The sequence below is a fragment of the Python bivittatus genome, unplaced genomic scaffold, assembly GCF_059951505.1.
Source record: "Python bivittatus isolate LINGU-HERP-01145 unplaced genomic scaffold, Pbiv_v1 ctg000700_np1212, whole genome shotgun sequence".
Taxonomy (NCBI): Eukaryota; Metazoa; Chordata; class Lepidosauria; order Squamata; family Pythonidae; genus Python; species Python bivittatus.
This window is the reverse complement of record NW_028277098.1, coordinates 52,654,965-52,678,691: the sequence shown is the minus strand read 5'-3', so window position 1 is coordinate 52,678,691 and position 23,727 is coordinate 52,654,965. Positions and strand designations below refer to the sequence as shown.

The 23,727-nt window shown below is 39.3% G+C and overlaps 2 protein-coding genes across 5 annotated transcripts in view; both read left to right on the top strand.

Moving 5' to 3' along the window:
- Window positions 1–11,522, top strand: part of MPL (MPL proto-oncogene, thrombopoietin receptor) — a 28,818-nt gene extending 17,296 nt beyond the window's left edge. The window contains exons 6-12 of one of the 2 annotated variants that reach the window (XM_088153507.1): window positions 792–921; window positions 1,867–2,024; window positions 2,227–2,369; window positions 7,565–7,721; window positions 7,856–7,943; window positions 8,041–8,137; window positions 8,863–11,522. In XM_088153507.1, coding sequence (XP_088009633.1) covers window positions 792–921; window positions 1,867–2,024; window positions 2,227–2,369; window positions 7,565–7,721; window positions 7,856–7,943; window positions 8,041–8,137; window positions 8,863–9,291 — 1,202 coding nt within the window. In that variant the 3' untranslated portion in view covers window positions 9,292–11,522. The remainder of the gene's footprint in view (window positions 1–791; window positions 922–1,866; window positions 2,025–2,226; window positions 2,370–7,564; window positions 7,722–7,855; window positions 7,944–8,040; window positions 8,138–8,862) is intronic. The other variant, XM_088153508.1, reaches the window with a different exon arrangement.
- Window positions 11,523–12,036: 514 nt separating this feature from the next.
- On the top strand, window positions 12,037–17,971 carry CDC20 (cell division cycle 20). 3 transcript variants are annotated; one of them, XM_007442576.4, is made up of 11 exons: window positions 12,037–12,246; window positions 12,853–13,072; window positions 13,297–13,439; window positions 13,943–14,039; window positions 14,691–14,819; window positions 15,049–15,245; window positions 15,624–15,718; window positions 15,873–16,104; window positions 16,712–16,837; window positions 16,980–17,097; window positions 17,597–17,971. In XM_007442576.4, the coding sequence occupies exons 1-11, from the start codon at window positions 12,208–12,210 to the stop codon at window positions 17,767–17,769; spliced, it is 1,569 nt and encodes a 522-aa protein (XP_007442638.2). In that variant the 5' UTR covers window positions 12,037–12,207; the 3' UTR covers window positions 17,770–17,971. The 3 variants fall into 3 exon arrangements, with proteins under 3 accessions (XP_007442638.2, XP_007442637.1, XP_025031674.1); XM_007442575.4 differs by having other exon boundaries at window positions 12,109–12,246; window positions 12,815–13,072; XM_025175906.2 differs by lacking the exon at window positions 12,037–12,246 and having other exon boundaries at window positions 12,269–13,072.
- Window positions 17,972–23,727: the final 5,756 nt, after the last annotated feature.

Sequence of the window (23,727 nt, the reverse complement as noted above, 5' to 3'; positions counted from 1 at the left end):
TCCATAGGCACTAGTTGGTCCTTTGATCTAAGAATTAATTCCCTTCCCCGACCCAGTTAAGTGTATTGTATGTCTGTACATTTTTCTAAATTTGTCATGCCTCATTTATGGAATTTTATGAGAAGCCTCTTATTATCTTTCACTTTAAAATCCGTGCTTTCCTTCTGCATCTTCTGACTCCTTTTTTCCCACACATACACAAAAAAAGTGAGGAAAAAATTAGAAAAGCTGCCAACGCCTTTTGATTGGTGGCACTAGGAATCTTCCATCTGGATCCACCCCAGCTTTCTACAAAATGCAGGTTGGTCCTTTCTTTTCCAAAAAGAGCTTTGCTTCCAGGGCACAGCAAAAAATAAAAATAAAAAAATCCAACTATAACCATTTTTCGTATTAATGAAGATTTTTTTCCACATTTTATAATAAATAATAAATTCATGAAAAGAGGTTTTCAAGTGTCAGAAATCCAATTTGGGGAAGGAGTTGGAGCATGCAATAGAAGCTCTGAAAAGCATCAAAGACTGCTTTGGGATAGATAGCCACAGCTCTACAGATGTTTCGGAGCTACAGTCCCAAGCAGCCTTACCCAGTGTGAGCAATGGGGGGAGATATGGGGAGTTTAGTTCAGTGACACAGAACTTCTAGAAGATATCACTGTGGGTTGGCTACTGCCTGCAAAGACAGGATAGATATTGTATATGCATCAAATAACTTAGACTTAGCGTGTGGGACACAGAATAATACTGAAAAGTTTGCTGTCAAATTGTTCTAAATCTATTCTCTCCCCTGGACAGAGGTAATTGGTCTGCACTGCTTCACTCCAGACTTGCATCAACTGCACTGTCAGTGGGACAAGAAGCTCATGGGTTCCGGCCCCTTTCACAGCCTCTTGTACTGGATGGAAGGCAACAGCAGCAGTACAAGGTGACGAGATGGGCAAGTGAACAGTACAAGGTCCTCTCCTTCCTGTCTTGTCCCATCATTTGGGTTTTTGCTCCTGTTTCAGGTGCCACTCCAAGTAGCATCCTTCCTCCCCTTCAATTTTCACATCCATATGTAGGCATTTCTCTGAGCCATATTTGAGGAAGTACACTTCCAGAGATACAAACAAGGTTACTATTTAGTTACTTAATCCACATCCCATCCTACTTTCAGATTGCTTGGGTGGCATAGATAGTTCCCCTATCTAAGCTACCTTCTTAACAGCAGCAACCCTGGGAAATAGGTTAGGCTGAGATGAAGAGACTGACCGAAGGTCACTGTAAGAGTTTCAGGACTGAGTGGCAATTTTAACCTAAGTTTCTTCAGTTCTAGTACAACAGTTAAAAATACTATCACATCAGTCCTGCTTCTTGGTTGCTTGACAGTGACTCACTTTGTGCCACTTACAACAACTGTACCTCTTTAACGTTTAAGTTTCCAAATCCCAAGTCTCAGACTGCCATAGTTTAGGAGGGGGGTACACTGTAACATGTGAGCTTCATCTGTCATTTCTGTATCTTGGCCCTGGTAATACATAATCTTCACAGAGCCTTTATTTCAAATGGTATATTTCAATCAATAGAAGTTGATGATGGCTCTTCAACATTATTATGCATTAGGGATGATTGATGGAGGGAGAGAGAGAGAGAGAGGTGCTTTTTAAAAATTTTTACAATTTAAGGGATCTCGCTAATCATATTCATTCCAATATGATTAGCAAAATCCCCTAAATTGAAGGGTAAGTTTAAACAAAACTTGGGGGTACTAATTGTCAAGGAAAATGTTAGTGTTGATGATAATTTAAAAATTGTGTTTAAAAGGCAACCTCGGGTAGTTCTAGCAGACAACTCAGCATACTATGACTCTATCTTCTATTTTAATTTTCAGAGGGCAAGCCTGGCATAAATGTAAGAAGGAAGACCCTTTTTCCTGCACATGCACCTTCCAACCCAGTAACACCAATTACCTTTCTATCCTGGTGACTATCAGCCAGGGTGAGCAAGAGGTCAGCTATTTTGAAGAGCCATTCAAACTGTACCACGTAGGTAAGAAACTTCCATATCTCTAGGCCTCAGCACCATCAGGACTTTCAGCCCCAAAGAATGAGCTGTCCTGAGATGGTCTAGCATCGAAGAGCAGCAGCACTAGGAGAGACGTAATACTATTAATATTGCAGTGGACCTCTGCTTCTCCAAGAAGCTGAGCTGACTTAACCAGCCACCTCTCTCTCCCTTTCTCCTGTTATAGTGCACACTGATCGCCCAAGAATCCTGCAGGCTTCGGTAGACAGAGATATACTAAGACTGGAGTGGGCCTCCCCACTGGAAGAGATAGCTGAGCACATGGTATATCAGATACGGTACACAGTGCAGGACACCTTGAAATGGAAGGTAATATGTTGGCATAGGATGGGTGGATGCAGGACAGCTTAAGAAAAAGCCATGCTGGAGCTGCCTTTTGCTCTAAATCAGCACTCCAGAGCATAAATAGAAGTATAGTGTCTCTTGTAATGCATTTTTTTCCCAGGAGATATCCTTGCGATATCCAGTTAGCAGTGCCAGTTAGTTGCAAATAAAGAAATAAATGCTTCCATACTGCAGATTTAGAACTATGGCTTCCAAGTTATAAGAAATGATATCCTAAATTTACTTTATTCTGCAAGAATCATCTGGAATGCTGTCTCTCATTCTGGGACCTCTATATTCTTCTTATGTCACAAAAATAATATAGAGGTAAGCCACAAAGATGATCAGCAATGTAAAAAATGGTTGAAGGAGATGAGCATGTTTAACTGGAGAAGTGAAGATAGAGAGGGGATAAAAGAGCATTCTTCGTACAGTATATCCAAAGAGAGACAGTAACCATTTATTTTCTGCTATTGCAATGCTAAAGACCTTGCTTAAGAACCGTAATTGGGACCAGAAACTCCATCACTAAGCAATGTGGTCATTAAGCAAAACATCACATGACCGTGACTTGTGATTTTACTGCCGGCTTCTCCATTTACTCTGCTTGTCGGAAGCCAGCTGTGAAGCACGCAAATGGCAATTACGTGGCCCCAGGATGCTGCAATGGTCATAAATGCCCGCCAGGTGCGAAATGCCCAAATCTTGATCACATGAGCACAGGAACACTGCAACATCATAAGTGCAAGGACTGGTTGCAAAGTTACTTTTTCAGCCCTGTCATAACTTTGAACAGTTGCTAAACAGGGCAGCCATTAAGCAAGGAGTACCTATGCATTAAATTTCAGGAGGGTTATTTTCAACTGAAGATTTAAAAAAAGCTTCTGGACAGTAACAACAGTTTCACACCCCCAGAGCTCTTCTCCCCAGTTCCTCAGAAAGCAACTGGAATCAGGCCCACAATAGTGTTTGTCTGCCAATCTTAAGAAGAGAATTCAAGGAAAATACCAATCAGCCAATCCATGCTTTTCCTCCAGCTGACCATCCGAAGAAAACAACAAACATTGTTCTGCTGTTGTACTGTACTGCACATTGGGACTAGCATAAATCCCCTTAACCCCATTTCATATATAAAGAAAATTACTGTCACTCCCTCACATCCACATTTTTTCAGTACATGTATTTCTATACAATTATCTAATGGACTGCAAAAGGTTTTGACAGTTTTTTGCTATGAGGGAAAGGTTTGCAAGGGAAGGTTGGTAGGAAAAAATGGGGGGAAAAATGGGAAATCGGGGCACTTGGAGAGGCAAAAAGTCATGATCAGGGCTGCAACTCATTAATTGAAGCCTCATCTCCTTTTTATGCATCTTGCATGCATTACACACATAAAAGGGGGCAGGGCCTTAATCATGTAATCCTGGCTGCCATCTTGACATGTTTTACAAACCTCGCCCCCAACAGTTGTCCCTGAGTGAACTCTCTCAAAGGTTTTTCAGCTGTTTTGCAGCCATTCCTCTATTACATTTTAAAAACCCTATGAAATATATGGGTGAAATACTAGCATGATGCCCCTTTTTCAACTGGGTAGAGTATTTTGTTCAATAGCTGTGACCATAGTTACATCTTGATAAGTTCTACACAATGCTTACAGAAAGAGACAAGACCATTTCCAGAAACAGGACACTAAATCTATCAGGGTGGGAGTGGGGAGAGATAAAGAGAAAGAAATTGCCCATGACTGGAAAATGGGGGTAATTCCTTTGAATGGGAAAAAAGACCATTCATAGTGTCTGCAGGACCACAGCAATTCAAAGGAAAATACCAGCTTTGCAGTGATTTCCAAAACACCAGAACAAATCAAGTCAACTCAGGGAGACATATGATGGTACAAGTTTAATAAGATCCAGCATTGATCACAAAGCGGTACAAAATGATGGTGTGGGCATACCTAAGATTAGTTCAGTAGCAGAGAAATTTCTTGGAATGGGACATAGGTCCTCAAGCAGAGAAAAGAGAGCTATCTTTAGGAGATCCTTTGGTCTGAGTTTTCTGCACTGACCAGGAGCCAACTTAGTTGAGCTGCAAAATTCAGACCATTATCTATGGAGTGTGGGAAAAGGGACAAGCACCATGTAATCAAAAACACTGTGATCCTAAGGATATCCTAAAATATACACTCCCCACTGTTATATATATGACCAAACAAGTTGATCTACTGGTCTGTGTAATACATAGAAAAACTGACTGTATTTCTGGTCCAAGCAATAATGTCTAATGGAACCTTTACTAGAGAATGAGATAAATGCATCCCATACTTTTGTATTCAGCTCAAGGTACAACTAAAGCATATGTGTCAAACTCAAGGCCCGCGGGCCACATCCGGCCCGGCGTGTAATTATATCCGGCCCACGAGATCATTTTATATATTATTGTTATTAATGGCCTGGCGATATGAAGCGCTGGTAACACAATAAACTACAGATCCCATAATGCAGCGCTTCAGCTGCCTTGCTGAATGCTTCCCGCGTTAATCAAGTCTAACTTATGATGCTGCAAGTTATTGCGAAGCTAGCCCTCACAATGCCGAAGAAAAAAGTTGATTCTGAAAACAGAGCCTTTAAAAACCGATGGGAGGCTGAGTATATGTTTACTGACATTGCCTGTAAACCCGTGTGTCTCATTTGTGGAGCTAATGTGGCTGTAATTAAAGAATTTAATCTAAGACGGCACTATGAGACAAAACATCAGGATAACCTGAAAGACCTGAATGCAGAGCAGAAGATAAAGAAAGCAGAAGAGTTAAAGAAGAATCTGACACTTCAGCAGACGTTTTTTACCCGTGCAAAATCACAAAGTGAAGCTGCTGTGAAAGCAAGTTTTATTGTGGCAGAGATCGCCAAATCAGGCAGGCCATTTACCGAGGGAGAATTTCTGAAGAGCTGCATGATCAAGGTGTTTGACGTCTTATGTCCAGACAAAAAGCACATGCTGGCAAATGTAAGCCTGAGTAGAAATACGATTGCTGATCGAGTTTGTGAGATGGCCACTGATTTAAGAACACAGTTGAGTGAAAGAAGCAAAGACTTTATTGCATACTCTCTTGCTGTGGATGAAAGTACTGACATAACTGATACTGCACAGCTGGCCATCTTCATCCGTGGAGTGGACTCCAATTTGCACGTTACAGAGGAAATAATGGACATTAAATCGATGCACGGGACAACGACTGGAAAAGACATTTTTGAAAATGTATGTCAAAGTATAACCGACATGAAACTGCCCTGGGACAAACTTATTGCACTTACAACTGATGGAGCACCATCTATGTGTGGTGAAAAAAGTGGACTAGTGGGAAGGATGCGAGTAAAGATGCAGGAGGAGAACTGTACTGGTGAGTTAACGGCATATCACTGCATCATACACCAGGAAGCACTATGTGGCAAAGTCCTGAAGATGGACAATGTAATGAGCACTGTAACACAAACCGTAAACTTTATCTGAGCTAAAGGTTTAAATCACCGGCAATTTCAGTCCTTTATGTGGGAGATAGATTCAGAGTTTGCTGACATTCCTTATCATACAGAGGTGCGTTAGCTAAGTCGGGGAAAAGTTCTCAACAGAGTTTTTGAGCTCAGCAACGAAATCTGTCAGTTCATGGACAGTAAAGACTCCACTAATTTTAGGGATGAAAGGTGGAAATGCGAGTTGGCATTTCTGGTTGACATACAGCTCATCTCAACGCCTTAAACCTCCAGCTCCAGGGACGTGACCGCATGATCACTGACATGTATGACACAGTGAAGGCATTTCAAGTGAAGCTGCTTTTATGGGAGACACAAATGCACCAGTGCAACTTGCCCCACTTTCCCTGTTGCCAAGTAATGTTGAACCAAGTCGGCACAACGGTATTCCCAAATACGCACTTTGCTGATAAACTGAGCGCATTGCGCACTGCGTTCGCACGGCGCTTTGGTGACTTTGAAGAACAAAAAAAGAATTTTGAGTTGCTTTGCAACCCATTTGCCATCGATGTGGAAACCGCACCTGTGCAGCTTCAGATGGAGCTGATTGAGCTGCAGTGTAATGGTACACTGAAGGCAAAGTACGACACTGCATGGCCCGCACAGTTTATTCACTCCATTCCCGCAGAAATGCCCCAGCTCCGTCTACATGCAGCTTGAACCTTGTGCATGTTTGGTAGCACATATCTGTGTGAGAAGCTCTTCTCAGTGATGAAGACTAACAAAACAGCACACAGGAGTCGTCTCACTGATGAGCACCTGCAGTCCATCCTGAGAATCTCCACAACACAGAACCTCACACCAAATATAAACGAACTTGTTGCCAGAAAAAGATGCCAGGCGTCCAGCTCTGATAAAATGACATAAGAGCAAAGACAACTGAATGATTTGATTTGTTATTGCTGAAAAGCACAAATTTTATTTATATTTCCAGGTTTTGTTATGCAGCATGTTCATATTTTGAATTTGTATAATTTTAACAGGATATATTTTTATGGAGAGCAAAATCTTTTGGGATATTTAAAATTTAAGTTTATTTTTTATATAAAATGACAGAGTAAAGAAATTTGAATGTTTGTTCTTTTAACGTTTACTTTATTTCTAACTTGTATAATTTAGAGAGGATATATTTTGGAGAGCAAAATATCATAAGTTATTTAAGGTTTGAGTTGATTTATTCCGGAATAATATTCCTGTCTGTTTTTATTCATATTTATGTTAAAAAAAGATAAGTTTTAAAAGTTTTAAAGTTTTAAAAGTTTAGTTTTAGTGTGTTCAATAAATGTTTATCCTGTTCGGCCCGTGACCTAAAGTGTGTTTTGGATTTTGGCCCCCTGTGCAATTGAGTTTGACACCCCTGAACTAAAGCAACCAGAAAGGTGTAACAGCTTAAACAAAAGAGGTTTTAAAAGGCTTAAGAATTCCAATGAATCCTCCCATTTTTCAAACATGCCGTAACTTTCACTAGGGGAAGACACTACTACAATTTGTCCTGTACTAAATGAAGCATAAGGAGTGTCTCATACAGAGGAAAAATAGCTCCAAAGCTGTGACCTAGACAGTAGAATAATACCTAGGATATTGCTGTAGTTTTGGGATATGAAACCTAGGAGTCTAATAAGTAGAGTGTACATGATGGGACCATTTTCTGGGTAGACTCTGCAGGTTCAGTATTCAAACACCAGTGAAATTCATCTGGCCACCCAGGATTGCTACTGCCTTCAGCTTCGTGCTCAGCCAGATGGACAGAAGTTCCGTGGGGGCTGGAGCGCCTGGTCAGAATTAGTGTGTGTTGACGTCCCACCTGGTGCAGGTAAGCAACATCAGTGGTGGGTACTGGGGAGAAGTTGCTAGTTGTGGAGAGAAAACAGTTGACAAATGAAACAAGGACTGCTGAGCCTCAGGAAAAAAGAGCCACAAACTCACCACCCTATGCTTCTGCTTTAGATTCCGTGATTATGATTGTGGCCATTGCACTCTTGCTGTGTGCAGGACTTGTGCTGGGACTGGGATTCACCTGCCTCTCTAATTACAGGTAACTGAATTCTGTGCAGCTCAGCCATTGAACAAAAAACACACTTTAGGATATGTGTTATGTTATCCTTTTGAGATCATCTTTGTTTTTTTGTTAGTAGTAGTGTGAAACAAAAGCTCTGGCCACCTATTCCAGACTTACACCATGTCCTGGATGGATTCTTCAAGGATAATGGCAAGCAACAGCAGCAGCAGGTGAGGCTTTCTTTTCAAGGTTTACAGACAACTCATGGTTAAGAACAGAGCCTACTGTAGCAAAATCTGAGTTAAATACACAATGATTCAAGTTCATTACAAAATACTACTTATATGGTATTATACAGTAATACTGTTCTGGCTTACGTACAAATTCAACTTAAGCACAGACCTTGGAAACAGAACTTGTTCTTAAACTAGGAACTACCTGTATAGTAATTCTAATGCAGGAAATCAGTAGAAGCAGAACTGGGTCATTTTTTTAAACTAGAAAAGAAGGTGGGTATTCGTGTTCTTTTTAATTTCTTCCAATATACTTTTTGTGGGAAAGTTGCATCATTCTGTGGGCATATTTTCCAGGTTTCAGGAATAATATGAGCAAAGCCATTTTTCATCTGTCTTTTCCATGATGCAGACTTTTTCAGTTCCATTCTAGTTCTGTGATGTATGTGATGATGGAGACAGTATTATGTACAGAACTAAAATGATGTAATGTTAACTTGTACCAAGAACTCTCCCATGCTCCCTTGTTCAGATTACATGCTAAAACCCTGGGTGGAACTGTTCATGATTTTCAGGTCTTCGTAGTTGGAATACACTGCTCATTCATTGTTATGTGGTCTTTTACATTGTTATTTCATGCAGACTCCTGTAAAGTGAATGTCAGAGAGGGATGGAATAATCCAGAGGCCCTTCTGAATTTCTGTTTCTCTCTGAACTTTTAGGTAAATGCTTTATTTTGCAACAAAATGTTGGAGGATGTGCCTTTGACTTCCTTGTTGGAAGTTCTATCTGAGATACCCCTGGAAGCACCAAGCTTTGATCCTCTTCTAGATACAATTTCAGTGGAACAGGCAGAATGGGGCAGCCAGCCTTCTTCCCACCAGCACTACATGGTGCTGAGTTCTAACAATCCCCAAGGCAGCCACCATGAAAATGAATACTTTGATGACACAAATGATGATGGAAATGCTTTCCCACAGTCCTTGGAACATGATCTACACATAATGTCAGAGCCAATGATCCAAATAACATCCTTTGCCATGTTGAATGTACCATCAGAGATTAAAGAAGAAAGAAGACAGGAAAATTCTGAGGACCAAGCCACATCTGTCACTGACATTTCAAACCAGACATATTTGCTAATGGGCTGATTGTGTCTGCCATTAGGGGACTACACAATGAGAAATTATTAGGTCCTGTGATGTTTGTAATGCAATACAAGCAATTTTGAATTGTAGGGCACCTGTTGAGCCATTATTCCCCCAGTCTGTTTCTTGTAGACCTACTGGCTTTAGCAGCTGATTGTATTAGAGCAGAGTTGGACAATTTTTCATGGCCAAAAGCTGCCCTTAATTTTTGGAAGGCAATGATGCAAAGCAGCTAAAGGTGTACAGCATTTCACAGGATTTTTTTTTTTCCTGATTTGAAGGGGAAGAGACTTACACTACAATTTTTATGTGTTTCTCATTTCAAAATGACAGGGAATCATACTGCCAAATTCTGGTAGTTGTGGTCAAAGGGAACTCTGATTGCCGCAAAAGGATTTGAGGATCTGTGGCCTCAGATTGCGCACCCAGGCACTAGACTATGAGGTAGAATGTGGAACTTTACCCCAAGACATGCCCACATTGCATCTGGTAATCACAGATTTCCAAATGCAAAGTGATTCTTACAAAGTTGTGTTCCAGTGATTTATATGACAACCTAAAGTAAAACAAGCTCTTCTAAATACTTTCTCCATTTTGGAGAAATAGGATCAACTACCTTCTTGCAAAGTAAGCAAATGCTGAAAGAATTGCAGGAATAAAACTGCTTAGCATAACCAGAAGCAGCTGAACGGTAAATGTACCATGCTGAGCACAAAAATACAAACAGCAATTTGTGAGATAAGCATCACTCTATGGTGGGTCACTGTAAAGTTCATATCTGTCTGTTGCACTCATTTTAAATCACACAAATTACTACTGACCTGTACAGATTAGGATTCACTGTTACTATTTGCATTGCCATGGCTGCTTGTAAACACAAATGTAATGTTATTTGAATAATGCAGCTGCTGTAGTTCACAGCAGTTAAATGACCTTTTTTTTTTCATGGGGATCAAATTTAGGTGTTCACACAGTACTGATTAACCTTTGAAAATTCTTTTTGCTTTAAAAACAGAAGGATGATAATGACCCAACATTTAACTGAATAAGACAGTAATCTAAACGGAGTAAAGGAAAAGCAAATTCTGCTGGCTTAATTTAGCCAGGGCAAGAGGCATGTTCTTTCTGTTCTGATGCTGCCCCTGTAGCAGGCAAATTAACTGTATGAGCTGCAATTCAACAGTTAACGGGGACCAATTCCTGGGCTCCTCAGAAGTCCTTTGGATCCAACTGATACAAGGCCTCAGATGGTCTTACTTAAGATCTATGGGTGGAAATTCCACAGAAAGGTCCAGAGCAAAGGGTATTTCTAACTGAAGGAAGCAGATGGAGAACTAAATCAGTGTTGCAGTTGATGGGATGACCGCAGCCACCTGATGTGTGTGAAGGAAGCAAGACTCTTCTGATGGGGAAAATATAAACAGCAGCTACAATTTTAAGGTGACACTGTATATATCACTTTTATAATAAAATGTCAGCAAAAGAGTTGGAGATGCCAGTTCCAATGCCAGCTAGAGAATTGGAGATGTACTGAATTTAAATGTACTCTCTTCTCACTGGACCAGGTTGGAGCAAGGAAGGAAAAGAAACTGGGATCTGAGGCAGTGTAGAATAAGTACCTCTCATTTTCCTTGTATGTTTCCTATTTAGATAAATATATTCTGTGAGGCCAACCATTAGAAGAATGGCAATTATATCTAGCGTAATAACAAATGTAGATAAGCACAGCAAATTTCCCCAATGGAATAGTTGTCCCAGAAATATTGAAAATGCATTTTGCAAAATGCGTATAAGAGTAGGTGAAGGATTAAACGTATTAAGAAAAGCACACAAGTAGAACATGGAGGATTTTTGCAAGAGTATTCAGAATGAGATGGAAAAAAAAAAAAAAGGAGCACATACAGCAGGTAATGTTCACTTGCTCATCTGTAGTTGGTGAACTACAACCTTCAGCATCTCTCACTATTGACCCTGCTAGCAGGACCACCTGAAAATAATTCAGCAACATCTGAAGGATTGGAGGATCCTGACCTGCCTCATTGGACTTTTAGTTTGGACCCATTTTTTAAATGGCTGAGTTCAAATTGCATTTGCTAAACAGCTTCTTTACTACCTATTTCGGTCTTTCTTGTAAATAGAGAGTAAATAGAGATCAATAGCAATTTGATCACCAATAAAGAATTGAACAAACTGACCTTCTGTATTAAATCTATTACAGGTGTGACAAAAGTAATCCAGTCCATTTTAGGATGCTATCTTGTCCCTGGGAAAACTGAAAGGCTCTGGCCTTGTAGGTTTAATACAACTGGATTAAGGCCGTAGGCCCACAACTAAATGCACGTAAAGTCCATTGAATGCAGAGGGGCTTACCACCCAGAAGATATGTAGCATCGTATGGTATAATGCCTTATGAAAACTAGCCTAGTTTGTTTGCATAAATCTTTACTTTAGAACACTCTTTTCTGGTCATATAATCTTTCCTCCGATTTTACCACCTGAATGCCTAGCAGAAAAGTTTACATCAATTTAGGCTTAGCAATCATAAAAAGGCTAATATCCCAAAGTAATTTCTTGCAGCTTCTGTCTGGCCTGCCTCTCCCTAAGTATCGAGCCAAAGCCGTTTGCTTAGAACGTTGAACTTAGAACATTTTAATTATAGCGTCAAATGCCATGGAAACGTTCCCCCCGTGCCGAACATTGTCAGAAATTCCCTGCACGCCCCTCCCACTGTTACGACAATGTAAATCACAAGGAACCCTCCAAGTTACCCCCTAGGAAACTTTTTGATAGTAAAGCCACACCCACCTACCATAGAAGGACCAATGAGAGTAAAGTGAGGCAGGCGGGCCGTAAGTCATCCGGCGGACGTTAAGTTCGAAATGGCCAATAGTTGATCAAAGTGGCAAGTTTAAATCCTGAATGGCGGAAGGAGCCGGAAAAGTTGGAGTCAGAGCAGTGGTAAGTAAGAGGTTTTGCCGACCCGAGCTTTTGAGGATCCTAAAAGCATTTTTGTTTCTCTTCCGGTTCTCGATCTCTTCCCGTCCTCTAGGTTTTCTGCCCAATATTTCTTGTGACATATTCCGCCGCGGTGCACGAGGTCTTCCTCCCCCCTCAGTGCCAGAAACAGACCCAGAAATTGTATGAGGAAGAACGCGTGCTGCTTTGAACCAGCAAACGTATTGCAATAAGAGAAAATAGTGCTTAATCTCCAGGAGATAAGCCGTTAAGTACAAAGAAAGCTCCACCCTATTGAGCTATTTTTGCTCAGATTGTGGGGTTGAATGCTTTTGCGCAAGGGAAAAAGCCCCTCGCGGGTAGAACACAATACTGCAGAGAAGGGGGTGGTCTTTTCTTGCCACGAGGTAACTTTTGCTTGCTAGGACTGCATTCAGTCACTTGACTCTAGCCCTTAATCTGGTTTGTTATTTTGGAATGAGGAGGAGGGGTGTGAACCTACAGTCATCCTGTGGATGCAGTTGTGTCCATTTTCCTCTTCTGCTTGTCTACTGTCCTTCCTTATCTGTAGATCAACTCTACTTCTCTTCCCTGGCTCTGGTTACACAGCACTGCGTCCCTATGGCCCAGTTTCTGTTTGAGAGTGATTTGCACGGGCTGTTGAAACTCGATGCCCCGATACCAAATGTACCCCCTGCCCGATGGCAGCGTAAGGCTAAGGATGGTGCTGCTGTAAACACTGGAACTGCCTCAGATTCCACAGCTCCTTCACCCATGAAGCCAGCTAACAGGCCTCATAGTATCAGCAAGACTCCCTCCAAAACACCAGGTAAGATGTCTTTTGCAACCAGGGGGAGGATAAACATCACTATATGGGAGGAAGTCAGACATTAACTGCCAACTCTTTGTGCTCTATTTCTCCAATTCATTTTCCAGTGTTGGAGATCTATTGTTTGTCTCAGTGACACTGTGAGATCGTAATAAAAGAACCTTGTTCTCAAGCTAGCAATTACCTGAGGGAATACAGATTAATGAAATCTCTATGTTTTGCAGGCAAGGCCGGTTCCAAATCACAAAATACCCCAAACAAAACTGGAGGTGATAGATACATTCCTAATCGTAGTGCTATGCAAATGGATGTGGCCAATTTTCTTTTAACCAAAGAGGAGTCCTCTGAGGAGACACCCACCAAGAAGGTGAAGAGTTTAAGTGTGTGTATATGTGATATTCAAGTTCTTGGAATCAAGAGCTGTTCTCATGCTAACCATATAGTAGTGATATAGGGGCTCTTTTTTTAAGAATTATAGATTGACAGAAGAGATCAGTAGATGTAAAGGAAGGGCTTAGACAAAGCAAGTCTTGTAGTGCTTTTAATGCTTGACAACTGTAACATGCAAGTCCTTCTATACATACTAAGTTAAAAATGAAATGTCTAGCATACATCCCTACCTTGAAGTGCATCATTTGCACAATTATGGAAATAATCCACAGCATATAACTTGAGTCATCTGTTTTCCAAACACTCTGTTAATACTGGGTTTTTTTAGAGACACTGGATGAAATGGTTCTATAGACCCTCCTAACTCTAATTCTCTCTCTTGTCTGGTACAGTCATGGTCACACAGGTTTGTGCCTACTGAATTCTGTGTGATCGAGTATAATATTACTGATCTCTTATGCTTTTTTTTTCCCCTCCAAGGAGCATCAGAAAGCCTGGGCAATGAATCTTAATGGTTTTGATGTAGAAGAGGCAAAAATCCTGCGACTCAGTGGGAAACCTCAGAATGCCCCTGAAGGTAAGTCTGCATTGGGTTTATTCAGCACAGGGTAAATTGAAACATGAAGTGCATTGCATGGTGGATTTCAAAACGCATCCCTTGTGGGTGAAACTGCCTACCAATAATAGCTAGCTTCTAAACTGGTATTGCAGCAGTGATACATAATCTAGTTCATTCAGATTGATTCAATTGATCTGCTGTGCTTGCATTTTAAATGGGAATTAGTCTAGGCAATCCTTGACTAATGCTCAGTTAGCACGCTGACATATATAGGCTTCTTATAGGCTTGTTTATCTTTTGTTTCAAGTGGCCATTTAGAACCACACTGGAAAAGGCAGCATTTTTGCACTTTCTGAATAACAACGATGTTAACTTGGATTAGTTTGTGTTCAGCTTTTTTTTTAAAAAAAAAAAAGCAAAACAAAACTTGACTTTCTCAATGCAATTCTAACATGTCCTTGAAAGTAAGCTCTGTATTATCTATTAGTGTTCTCTAACCTACTGCCTGATGGACACATTGAGATTGATGTCTCTATTGGAAGAAATACAGCTGGTGCCCTCTAAATGAAGACTCAGTTTCCCAGAACTGCCATTGACTATGTTAGCTTGGAATTATAGGAGCAGAGTTGATCTGGGTTTGTGCTGATAATCATGTTGCCTCTTTTCTAGGTTACCAGAACAATCTCAAAGTGCTCTATAGCCAGAAGAGCACACCAGGCTCCACAAGGAAGATAAGTAGATACATAGCCTCTGTATCAGAGCGGATCCTAGATGCCCCAGACATTCGAAACGATTACTGTAAGCAGCCATGGATATGGAGTTTCATTTCAGTGAGGCTTTGTTCCAAAGTGCATAGGATGGTTATCTGCTCTGCTGTATTACAGCTTTCTTTGGAAGAATTATGCTGCATATTGTATTAGATATAGCTACCATAGATGGGCAGGAAGGGATTGTATCTTGACTTGGCTTTATTTTTCCAATGTTATTACCTTGATGGCCCTACTAAGTGTGCATTGTTCTCATTTAGATCTGAATCTAGTTGATTGGAGCTCCCTCAACTTTTTGGCCGTGGCTCTGGATAAATCAGTGTATCTGTGGAATTATGATTCCCGAGAAATAATCCAACTCATGCAGATGGAAAACCCTGATGACTACATTTCTTCTGTGTCGTGGATCAAAGAAGGAAATTACCTTGCAATTGGCACAAGTAATGCTGAGGTCCAGGTGAGGCAACTGAGGCTGTGTTTGATGACCTCTGCATATTGGCAACTTAATATTCTGGCAATGGGGCAGGGAATAAATAAATAAATCTTTTAATATTAAAGCAAGTTAAATTCTCTTTTGGAGGGAAAACTTTTAAGAGAGACCTTTGGTTTTTAAACCAATGTGGGCTTATGTTTGGGATTGGAAAACCATGACCGAGCTGATTTCTTTGATAGTCATTATGGTTGTGATTTGATTCATTTCTCATTCCTATATATCTGAGAAGAAGTAAGTTCATGACAAGTAGAACAGACTTGTGCATTTTCTCACTAGGGCTGTATTCCATGGGACAATAAAAATTAGCAAGATGGGGTATATTGACTCTTTATGTTGATTTAGTTATGGGACATCCAGCAGAAGAAGCGTCTACGAAATATGGTCAGTCATTCATCCCGTGTGAGTTCTCTAAGTTGGAATAGCTACATCCTGTCCAGGTAATAATTCCTACACAATGGATTTCAAGGGCACTGATGAGAGAAGAGGCCATGCGGCTTCTTATCATTTCTCATGGTGAAGAGAAAGAATATATATTACACTTGGCCTTCTGGTATATTTGAAATAGGAGAGTATGATAATTTTCCCTTACAGTGGATCACGGACTGGTCACATACATCACCATGACGTCCGTGTGGCAGAACACCATGTGGCAACACTTGCTGGTCATACACAAGAAGTATGTGGGCTCAAATGGGCACCTGATGGCCGTTACTTAGCCAGTGGAGGAAATGATAATCTTGTAAACATATGGTCAATTGCCCAAGGAGATAACTGGTCACCTCGTCCTGTGCAGACCTTTACACAACATCAGGGAGCTGTTAAGGTGAGCACATATCTGTAGATAGTAGACATGCCTCTATTGGTACAAAGTTCTATGCTATAAAGCTCAATTAATGGTCATTTGGGTACCCCTTTAACCAAGTTCTACAGCTTGCCATGTGGTCTGAATCCAAGACATGGTATTTTAGGTTCCCCTGGAAACTGGAATCTGTAATAATCAAACCTGGATTGTGAGTTGTGATTTTTAGAAATCTAAAATGGCAGCCACTTTAAGTTCTGACAGCACAAGCAAGTGACAATATTTTGTTAAATAGCCATGCCAAGAAACTAAAATAGCATTTTCACATAGCTTCTTAGATTACAGATAATCCTCATTTAGCGACTGCCTCATTTAGTTTGCAGTTATGTCTGACAGGAAAAGTAACTTTACAACCAGTCCTCACATTTACAACCTTCACAGGTCTGTAAAGCAAAGGGAAGCTGAAGTAAGATCTAAGTACAGTTGCAGTTTCACTTTGCAGCCACTTCGCTTAACGATTGAGTTGCCGGTCCCAATTGTGGTCACTAAATGAGGACTACCTGTAGTGTGCAAACACAGCCGGTATTTCTAACCAAAGAGAAGAGTGACAATATTACACTTTCCCCATTAGGCTGTGGCTTGGAGTCCATGGCAATCCAACGTGCTGGCTACAGGAGGTGGAACAAGCGACCGGCACATAAGGATCTGGAATGTGTGCTCTGGGACCTGCCTCAACACAGTAGATGCACAGTCCCAGGTAAGTTTGCCTAGTACATTTCAAAGGAAGGTAAGGATTATTTCAATGGTAAGTTTAATATGCTGCACCTTTTTTTAAATGAGTTTATCTCCAATCAGCTAATATTCTACTTATTGGACACTTTTTTTTCTGGTACTAATAGGTATGTGCAGTACTATGGTCTACAAACTACAAAGAAATTGTGTCTGGTCATGGCTTTGCTCAGAACCAGCTGGTAGTGTGGAAGTACCCATCCATGTCAAAGGTCACTGAGTTGAAAGGTAAGATCCATTGTGGAAATATTGCAGTTATATCACAGGTAAGGTAGTATGATGCCCATGAACATCAATGTATACCAACAAAACTCTTGGTACCTACCATTCCCTGTCTCACTTTTTGAAGATTTTTTTAATAAAAATTACAGAATACTGACATCAGCACAAATCTCAAACGTATTTATTTACAAAATTGCCCTTGAGCCCAACAAATGTCCCATGGGGGTATTAAGCATGTTGAGGGCTATTTTCTCCTCTGGTAAATGGATGTTTTAGAGCTGGTTATGTTCACTGTAGCAGCTGTTTTATAAACAGGCAAATCTCTTATTTCCAGTATGCTCCTAAAATTTCAAATGTGCCAGTGGCCAAAATGGTTGCATATCCTAGGTTAGATTAATTTAACCTACAGGTTATGGTGCTCTGTCCCACAAAGAGAAAGTGCTGTGCTTACTTGAATATATTACGAACTATCATTTACAGTCATTTGTAAAATATCTTTCTGTAGGTCACACTGCTAGAGTGCTGAGCTTGACCATGAGTCCAGATGGAACCACAGTTGCTTCAGCAGCAGCAGATGAAACACTGAGGCTTTGGCGCTGCTTTGAGTTGGATCCAGCACGTAAGAAGGAGAAAGAGAGCAGCACTAAAACCAGCATCATCCACCAAGGAATTCGTTGAGTTTCATCTAGTTCCCTCCCAATCTATTGCTTTATGTACAGTATTTTAAACTACTAATAAATATTACACTCTCCTCTAGAAATAGTGTTGGTATATGGATTGATATATGAATCACAAAATGGTGTGCCATTTAATTGATTCTGGCTGTTTGCTAGGACTTGGCCTGTATACCATTGTAATAAAAATTAACTATTAAAGGAAAATTAAGACCAGACTGTTCCTCCTGAATCCAATTATAGCCAGCCTCCAACTGGTAAGAATTTGCTCCTTTTCTAAATCACTGTGAGAGCTTTATCACTAGGCAAATTGTCTTAGTATGGTCTTTTCCTGGCTTTCAAGAAACAAATCAGCTTCCCTCTTCCAGCCCTCTTGAGTTGTGGGACAGATCAGGTACCAGAACTGAAAGTTAACCTGGAATATTAGTTTGGGATCTGAACTATGTTTTCAAGTCATGATTTAAGCTACCATCCTGCCCCCACACATCAGATGCAGAACCTGATTGAACCGTTCATTAAGGTGTCAACTTTAAGGTGCAACATCCTGTTATGGAACAAATGTTCTAAGTATTTCCCAAAACATAACTGAGAATTTTGTCTTGCCAACCATTGTTGCCTTACCAGATAGACATTGCAAATTTGCTGTTAACTTGCCTAACTGAACTTGGTGATTTTACTGAACCATGGAAACTAATATTTAAGACTCTGTTCTTCCAAAACTATTTTGTTTGAACTCAGCCTCAGCAGTCTTGGAATAGCTGCTCAACTATCCTGATAGATAATCCTTCTATTCCTTTGCTTATTTCTTGCACTTCTTTTAAACTCAAGGCATTCTAATATCCCAAACATGTCGGTGAGACTATCCCTCCTATGTTTTTCCCCCCACTCCATCAAAGCAACTGTAACCCAAATTCTCCTATAAATGCAATTCTGTATTTCTTCAGGCTGGATCATTCTGATTTTAGCTCACCTTTATCAAGAATTTACTGCCTTCTGATTCAGTGGAAGTTGTGAAAAGCCAAGCCCAGTCTTAGCCTCATCTCAACTTTGCCAAGTGCAGTAGAGCTTTTCTATAATTTTGGAGAATTGTGCAAGAACAAGATGAACATGATCTGCAATAGTCACTCATTGCTTCCTTATGCATAACTCTTGTTCCTTTATCTACCTTTCGGGTTTCTTGAGTCCTGTTAAGGACTATCTGCCTGGTACCACTTTAGTTCTAAGTCCTGATCAAGTGAAAGTATAGTAGCTAACATCTCAGCTTTACTACCTAGGGGCCAAATCATCAGGAAATAAATTACTCTCCAGGCATTACAATAAACCTAGTTTACTACAATCCTATATATTAGAGGCCAGCTTAAAAGTTATCTGTTTAAGTACTCAGGATGTGTTCAATTAATTCAAAATGCTAGGATGGGACATCTTTGTCTATATCTTCTAGTATAAATATTAACATGTTTTATAACAAATGTCAATAATGTGTGTACAATTCAGCTATGAATTCATGCTGTAATTTCCTATACTTACATGGGGAGACACTAATTTGTTAGATTTGGTTCAATAATGCTTAAAAGGGAAAATAGCATTCTCCTGATGTGAGAACTCTACTTCCACCAAATAGTGGTTTCATTACCACCCTGAAGGGTGGCACCACAATGAGTAGGTCATATGCAAGTATGGATGCTTTTGGCTTTGGAGAAAAAGAGATGCCACTTACCAGTCCTTCAGCTTAAGAATTCTGTCTCCTGGGTAGAGCAGAGTACTAATCTTTGGAATTAGTGTCTGACAGTCAAGTAGAAAAAATATAGTAAGCAAAATACTTAGCCAAATTGTAATATTTATTTTCATTCTTTAATCTATTTTATTCACACATTTAGAATATACCTTACTGTGTTTTGTCTATTTTGTGAAATGCTGGTGTTATATAAATGGAAAGCATTCTTTGGTTGACAGATACTGTTCATAAAAAAACACAAATATCTGTTGTGTATTTGGTCAATGTTAGTTATAACCATTATTTTTAACTTATTGCCACAACATGTTCATGTGTGTGATGAAATGTGTTTACAAAGGGGGAGGTGATGTGATGGACCACAGTAATGTAGCAATACAGCAATGTAGTAATACAGCAGGTTCTCAGGAAGGAGGGAGTACATTCCAGGAAGTGGGGGGGTGAGACAAGAGACAACACACTGGAACTGGGAAGAGGAAGAGTTTTAGGATGGCCACTCCCTAGAATCTCCCAAGGTATATCCACTATGTTAGAGTAATACAGATTTAGTCTGGCAAGATTCTTTCTATATGGTGTAAGTAATAGAACTGAAATTGGCTGGACTGGTTTTCTGTCATTCTTGGGCTAGGCCTGACAATATACAAATTATTGTCTGATTTCTTTGCAAAATTTTGACAACTCTGGAAAATAGATTGTCTTCAATAGTTTATCCTACAGTCTGGTTTTATTAAAGGGTACCAAGTATCCAACAATATGACTATTAGTGGATATATTCTATGATTAGATTTTCAAAATTAAGTTGTGTCCCACATTCTGGCTTGCTGAAAATTTGAAGGGTAGAGTTATGATCAAAGATTCATGTATTTACTTTAAATACAGTGGATAAAGATTCTTCTAACACTATCAGCTTTGCTATGCTGCTATTCAGGTTAGATAAATTGGGTCAACATTTCAGCTACTGAGAGCCAGTTTTATGCAGTGGTTAAGGCACCAGCCTAGAAAGTAGGAGACAGTGAATTTTAGTCCCACTTCAGCCATGAAGCCAGCTGGATGACCTTGGGCCAGTCATCCTAGAAATTAGGCAATGGCAAACCACATCTGAAAATTGGACTTCTGGGGGAGGGATGGAGAACTGAAGACATCTCTGCAAAGGCAGAGCTGATGACCACAGCAAAGGCTAAAGAACCAGTGAGTAGATTGGTTCTTTGGAACTCTTCAGATAAGGAGAGGACAGGAGATTGCCCACATGTGCTCCAGACAGCGGCTCCTCGCAAGAAGACCGCAAGACAGCGGTCTTCCATGGATTTGAGCACCAGGTGACGAAGAGATCAGCCATCTTGCTCGCAACTATGGTGGAGCCTTTTAAAGGACACTAACTTCACAAGCCTCACTTTCTAATTACTTTCGGAAATTAACCTGTTAACCATCTTAAAGCTATTAGAGACCTTCAGAACAACAAGTTTGAAATGTCGCTGGGTGAGTTTAGCTTCAACTCTGAACAAAGGAAAAATTGATTACAAGCTTAAGAACTTAAAGAATTTGAAATAGCAAGAAGCTAAACATTTTTTTTTAATCTAAGAAAGTTACAAATGGATTAAGGGTCCAGTTAAATTTGGAATATAGGACTTTTACTATAAAATTTTGGAATTAAGAAAAATTAAACAGCTTCTCAGGGGAACCAGAGTTATTTTGGCTATCTTGGTTCATAACAAAGATAAGCGACTTTATGATTTTAGAAACTGGATACTAGAGAGGACTAAAGATTCTAAGTAGAAGGGGGGGAAAAAATAAGCCAGCTTTTGGTGTTGGTTAACTGGGACTTACAAAACGACACAAAACATCATAAAATTGGAAATATTAAATAATAAAATATTAAAGGAGATCTTTGAAGAATGGAACCAGAAATTAGTAGCTACAATATCAACAGTGTCAGTAACAATGTCTGATTCTATGGATAGATATGTCCAAAATATATCAATCAGGGAATGACAGATGTGGAGCAAATTTTGTCTGATAAGACAGAGAAAGTAGGGCAAATAAAAGAAAGTACTGAAAATGGAACTACAAATGACAAACCAAGAGAATGACCTGGAAAATGTTTTCTTATTGGATCTACAAAAGAGTCTTGTTAAACCCTTGAAGAAGTTTGTACAATGGGATAAAGAATAATTGAAGAGAAATCAGATCTTACAATATTTGAATGAACTAAAGATTAAGACAGAAGTAAAAGGAAGAAATATAAAGCTGGTTTATTTGATTAAGGTTAAAACAAGACATTTATTCACAAAGTTCTGGTAACCTTTTATGGACTTTTTGCTAACACCAGGATTGAAAAGTTGATGTTTTATGGATTTGCTTATAGATAAGGGATGCAATATGGGATGAAGAGAAATCTGTTTGTAACCTTATAGGGAGTGAAGAATTACTAAATTTGTCTATACTTGTAATGAAGGTTGGAAATAACTTCTTTATATATTTTTTTTTCTTTTTTCATATTTTCTTTTTTCTTTTCTTTCTTGCACTTTTTATTCTTTCTTACTATTCTTTTTCTTTAATTTGTATTAGTTTTTACTATTGTAATAAAAATCCTTAATAGAAAATTATATAGTGACGAAAATCTTGCCAAAAAAATTGCAGTGACTTGTCCAGGCAGTTGCCAGGAGTCAACACTATCCTGAAGACACAAACCCACACACAAAATCAACTACTAAAATATCTTTCCTTGCATTCGCTGTCCAAAATAGAGTATTTTATACATCCTTTTCTTTCTCTTTCTATAGTACTCTTGTTGCAGAAGATACAAAGAAAATAGGGACAGAATATGTTGGTATATGCTAATTACCACATTTGACTCCAGCTTCTTGAATTCTGGCTGTTCTACATTTGAACCATTTTGCTTTTTTGATTTGTGCAACTGATAAGAACATTCTTAATTTACATAGGGTGAACTGTAGCCTACTACTAGAGACTATAATATTTATGACTTTGTCACTGTAACTGAATTTGAGCTACATTATATAATTAGCAAATTAGGGGTACAACTCACAAAACTTTATTGGTATTGGAAAGTTCACAGCAGCTATGTACATACCTCATCTCTATCAATCTTTTAAACTTATTATTAGCTGTCAAAGGCAAGTTATTGAAGTAAAATACTATGCAACTGTGACCTGAAGTGCCCTTACTGGAATACTGGCATAAAGATCTCACTACCTTCCTTAAAATCAGAGCATCAATTATTTCAATTTAGTCTGAATTGGTAAAGAAGAATTGTATATCTTATTGCAAATATTACACTAGTTAAGTTCGCGGGGGAGAAAAACACTTCATTTAAATATCAAGCAAAAATATATAAAGCAAATAGAGCTAGAGTCACATCTACGATAATGTAAGGTCTTATTATAAGAGTTAACATAACAGAACATGGGAAAAACTCCAACCACTTTGTTCTGATTATGATTTGCAGAAAAAAGCTACTTTTTGCACCTACTGTTAAGCAAGAAGTATGCAGGCAAATGGAACACTCACACTTTAGAATACAAAGGTAATGCTCTTGCAATTTCTCATCCGAGATGGTGTTGCTATTAAGAAATCAAAATGACATCAGTAGACGTTTTTGGACAATTACCATTTTGGCAGACACTGGTCTGCAAACAAAATCTGTAGTGTCACTATTTTGACAATTTGTTAGGAATCGGGCAGTGTTCAAATTTAATGAATAATAATAAAAAGATGCAGTAAGATTATAATTCCGGTTACATGAATGAAGTACATTTTTAATAAAGCTTCAGGATTTGGTCCTTCAGTTCATCAGTAGGGCAAATAAAGCATTAATATAGTTTCAAGCTTATTTTAAAGTGTAGCCTATTATAGATACTTTATGAAATCTATCCGTGGTTGTAACTGAGTGAAGCTGCTTGTGCCCAAGGAGATGTTAATACTTCTCTTCCCACATGCGATAGAGTTCTTCTTTGGATTTCATATTTCAAAAAAGCTAGTCCTGTAGCAACCTAATGGAGACTATATTGAAGCTTTATTAACTAGTCTAAGCAGGAAATTATGATGCCTAGTCATTCACAAAGCTGAAGATAATCACACTCCAAAGTTAGAGCAGTTAACTGTACATCCTATTCAGAAGGCGCATGGCTATTCAAAAATGCATCACATCGGAAAGACATTGGGGCAACATAATTTGACTGACAGTACTAAAGTCAGCACTTGTAAAACATG

What these genes read in the sequence shown, in the direction of transcription:
- CDC20 (XM_025175906.2), top strand. Translation starts at nt 12,721, where the DNA reads ATGAGGAGGAGGGGTGTGAACCTACAGTCATCCTGTGGATGCAGTTGT. An exon ending in GACTCCCTCCAAAACACCAG is followed by an intron (nt 13,073 to 13,296) that starts GTAAGATGTCTT and finishes TATGTTTTGCAG; the next exon opens with GCAAGGCCGGTTCCAAATCA. An exon ending in AAAGGTCACTGAGTTGAAAG is followed by an intron (nt 17,098 to 17,596) that starts GTAAGATCCATT and finishes ATCTTTCTGTAG; the next exon opens with GTCACACTGCTAGAGTGCTG.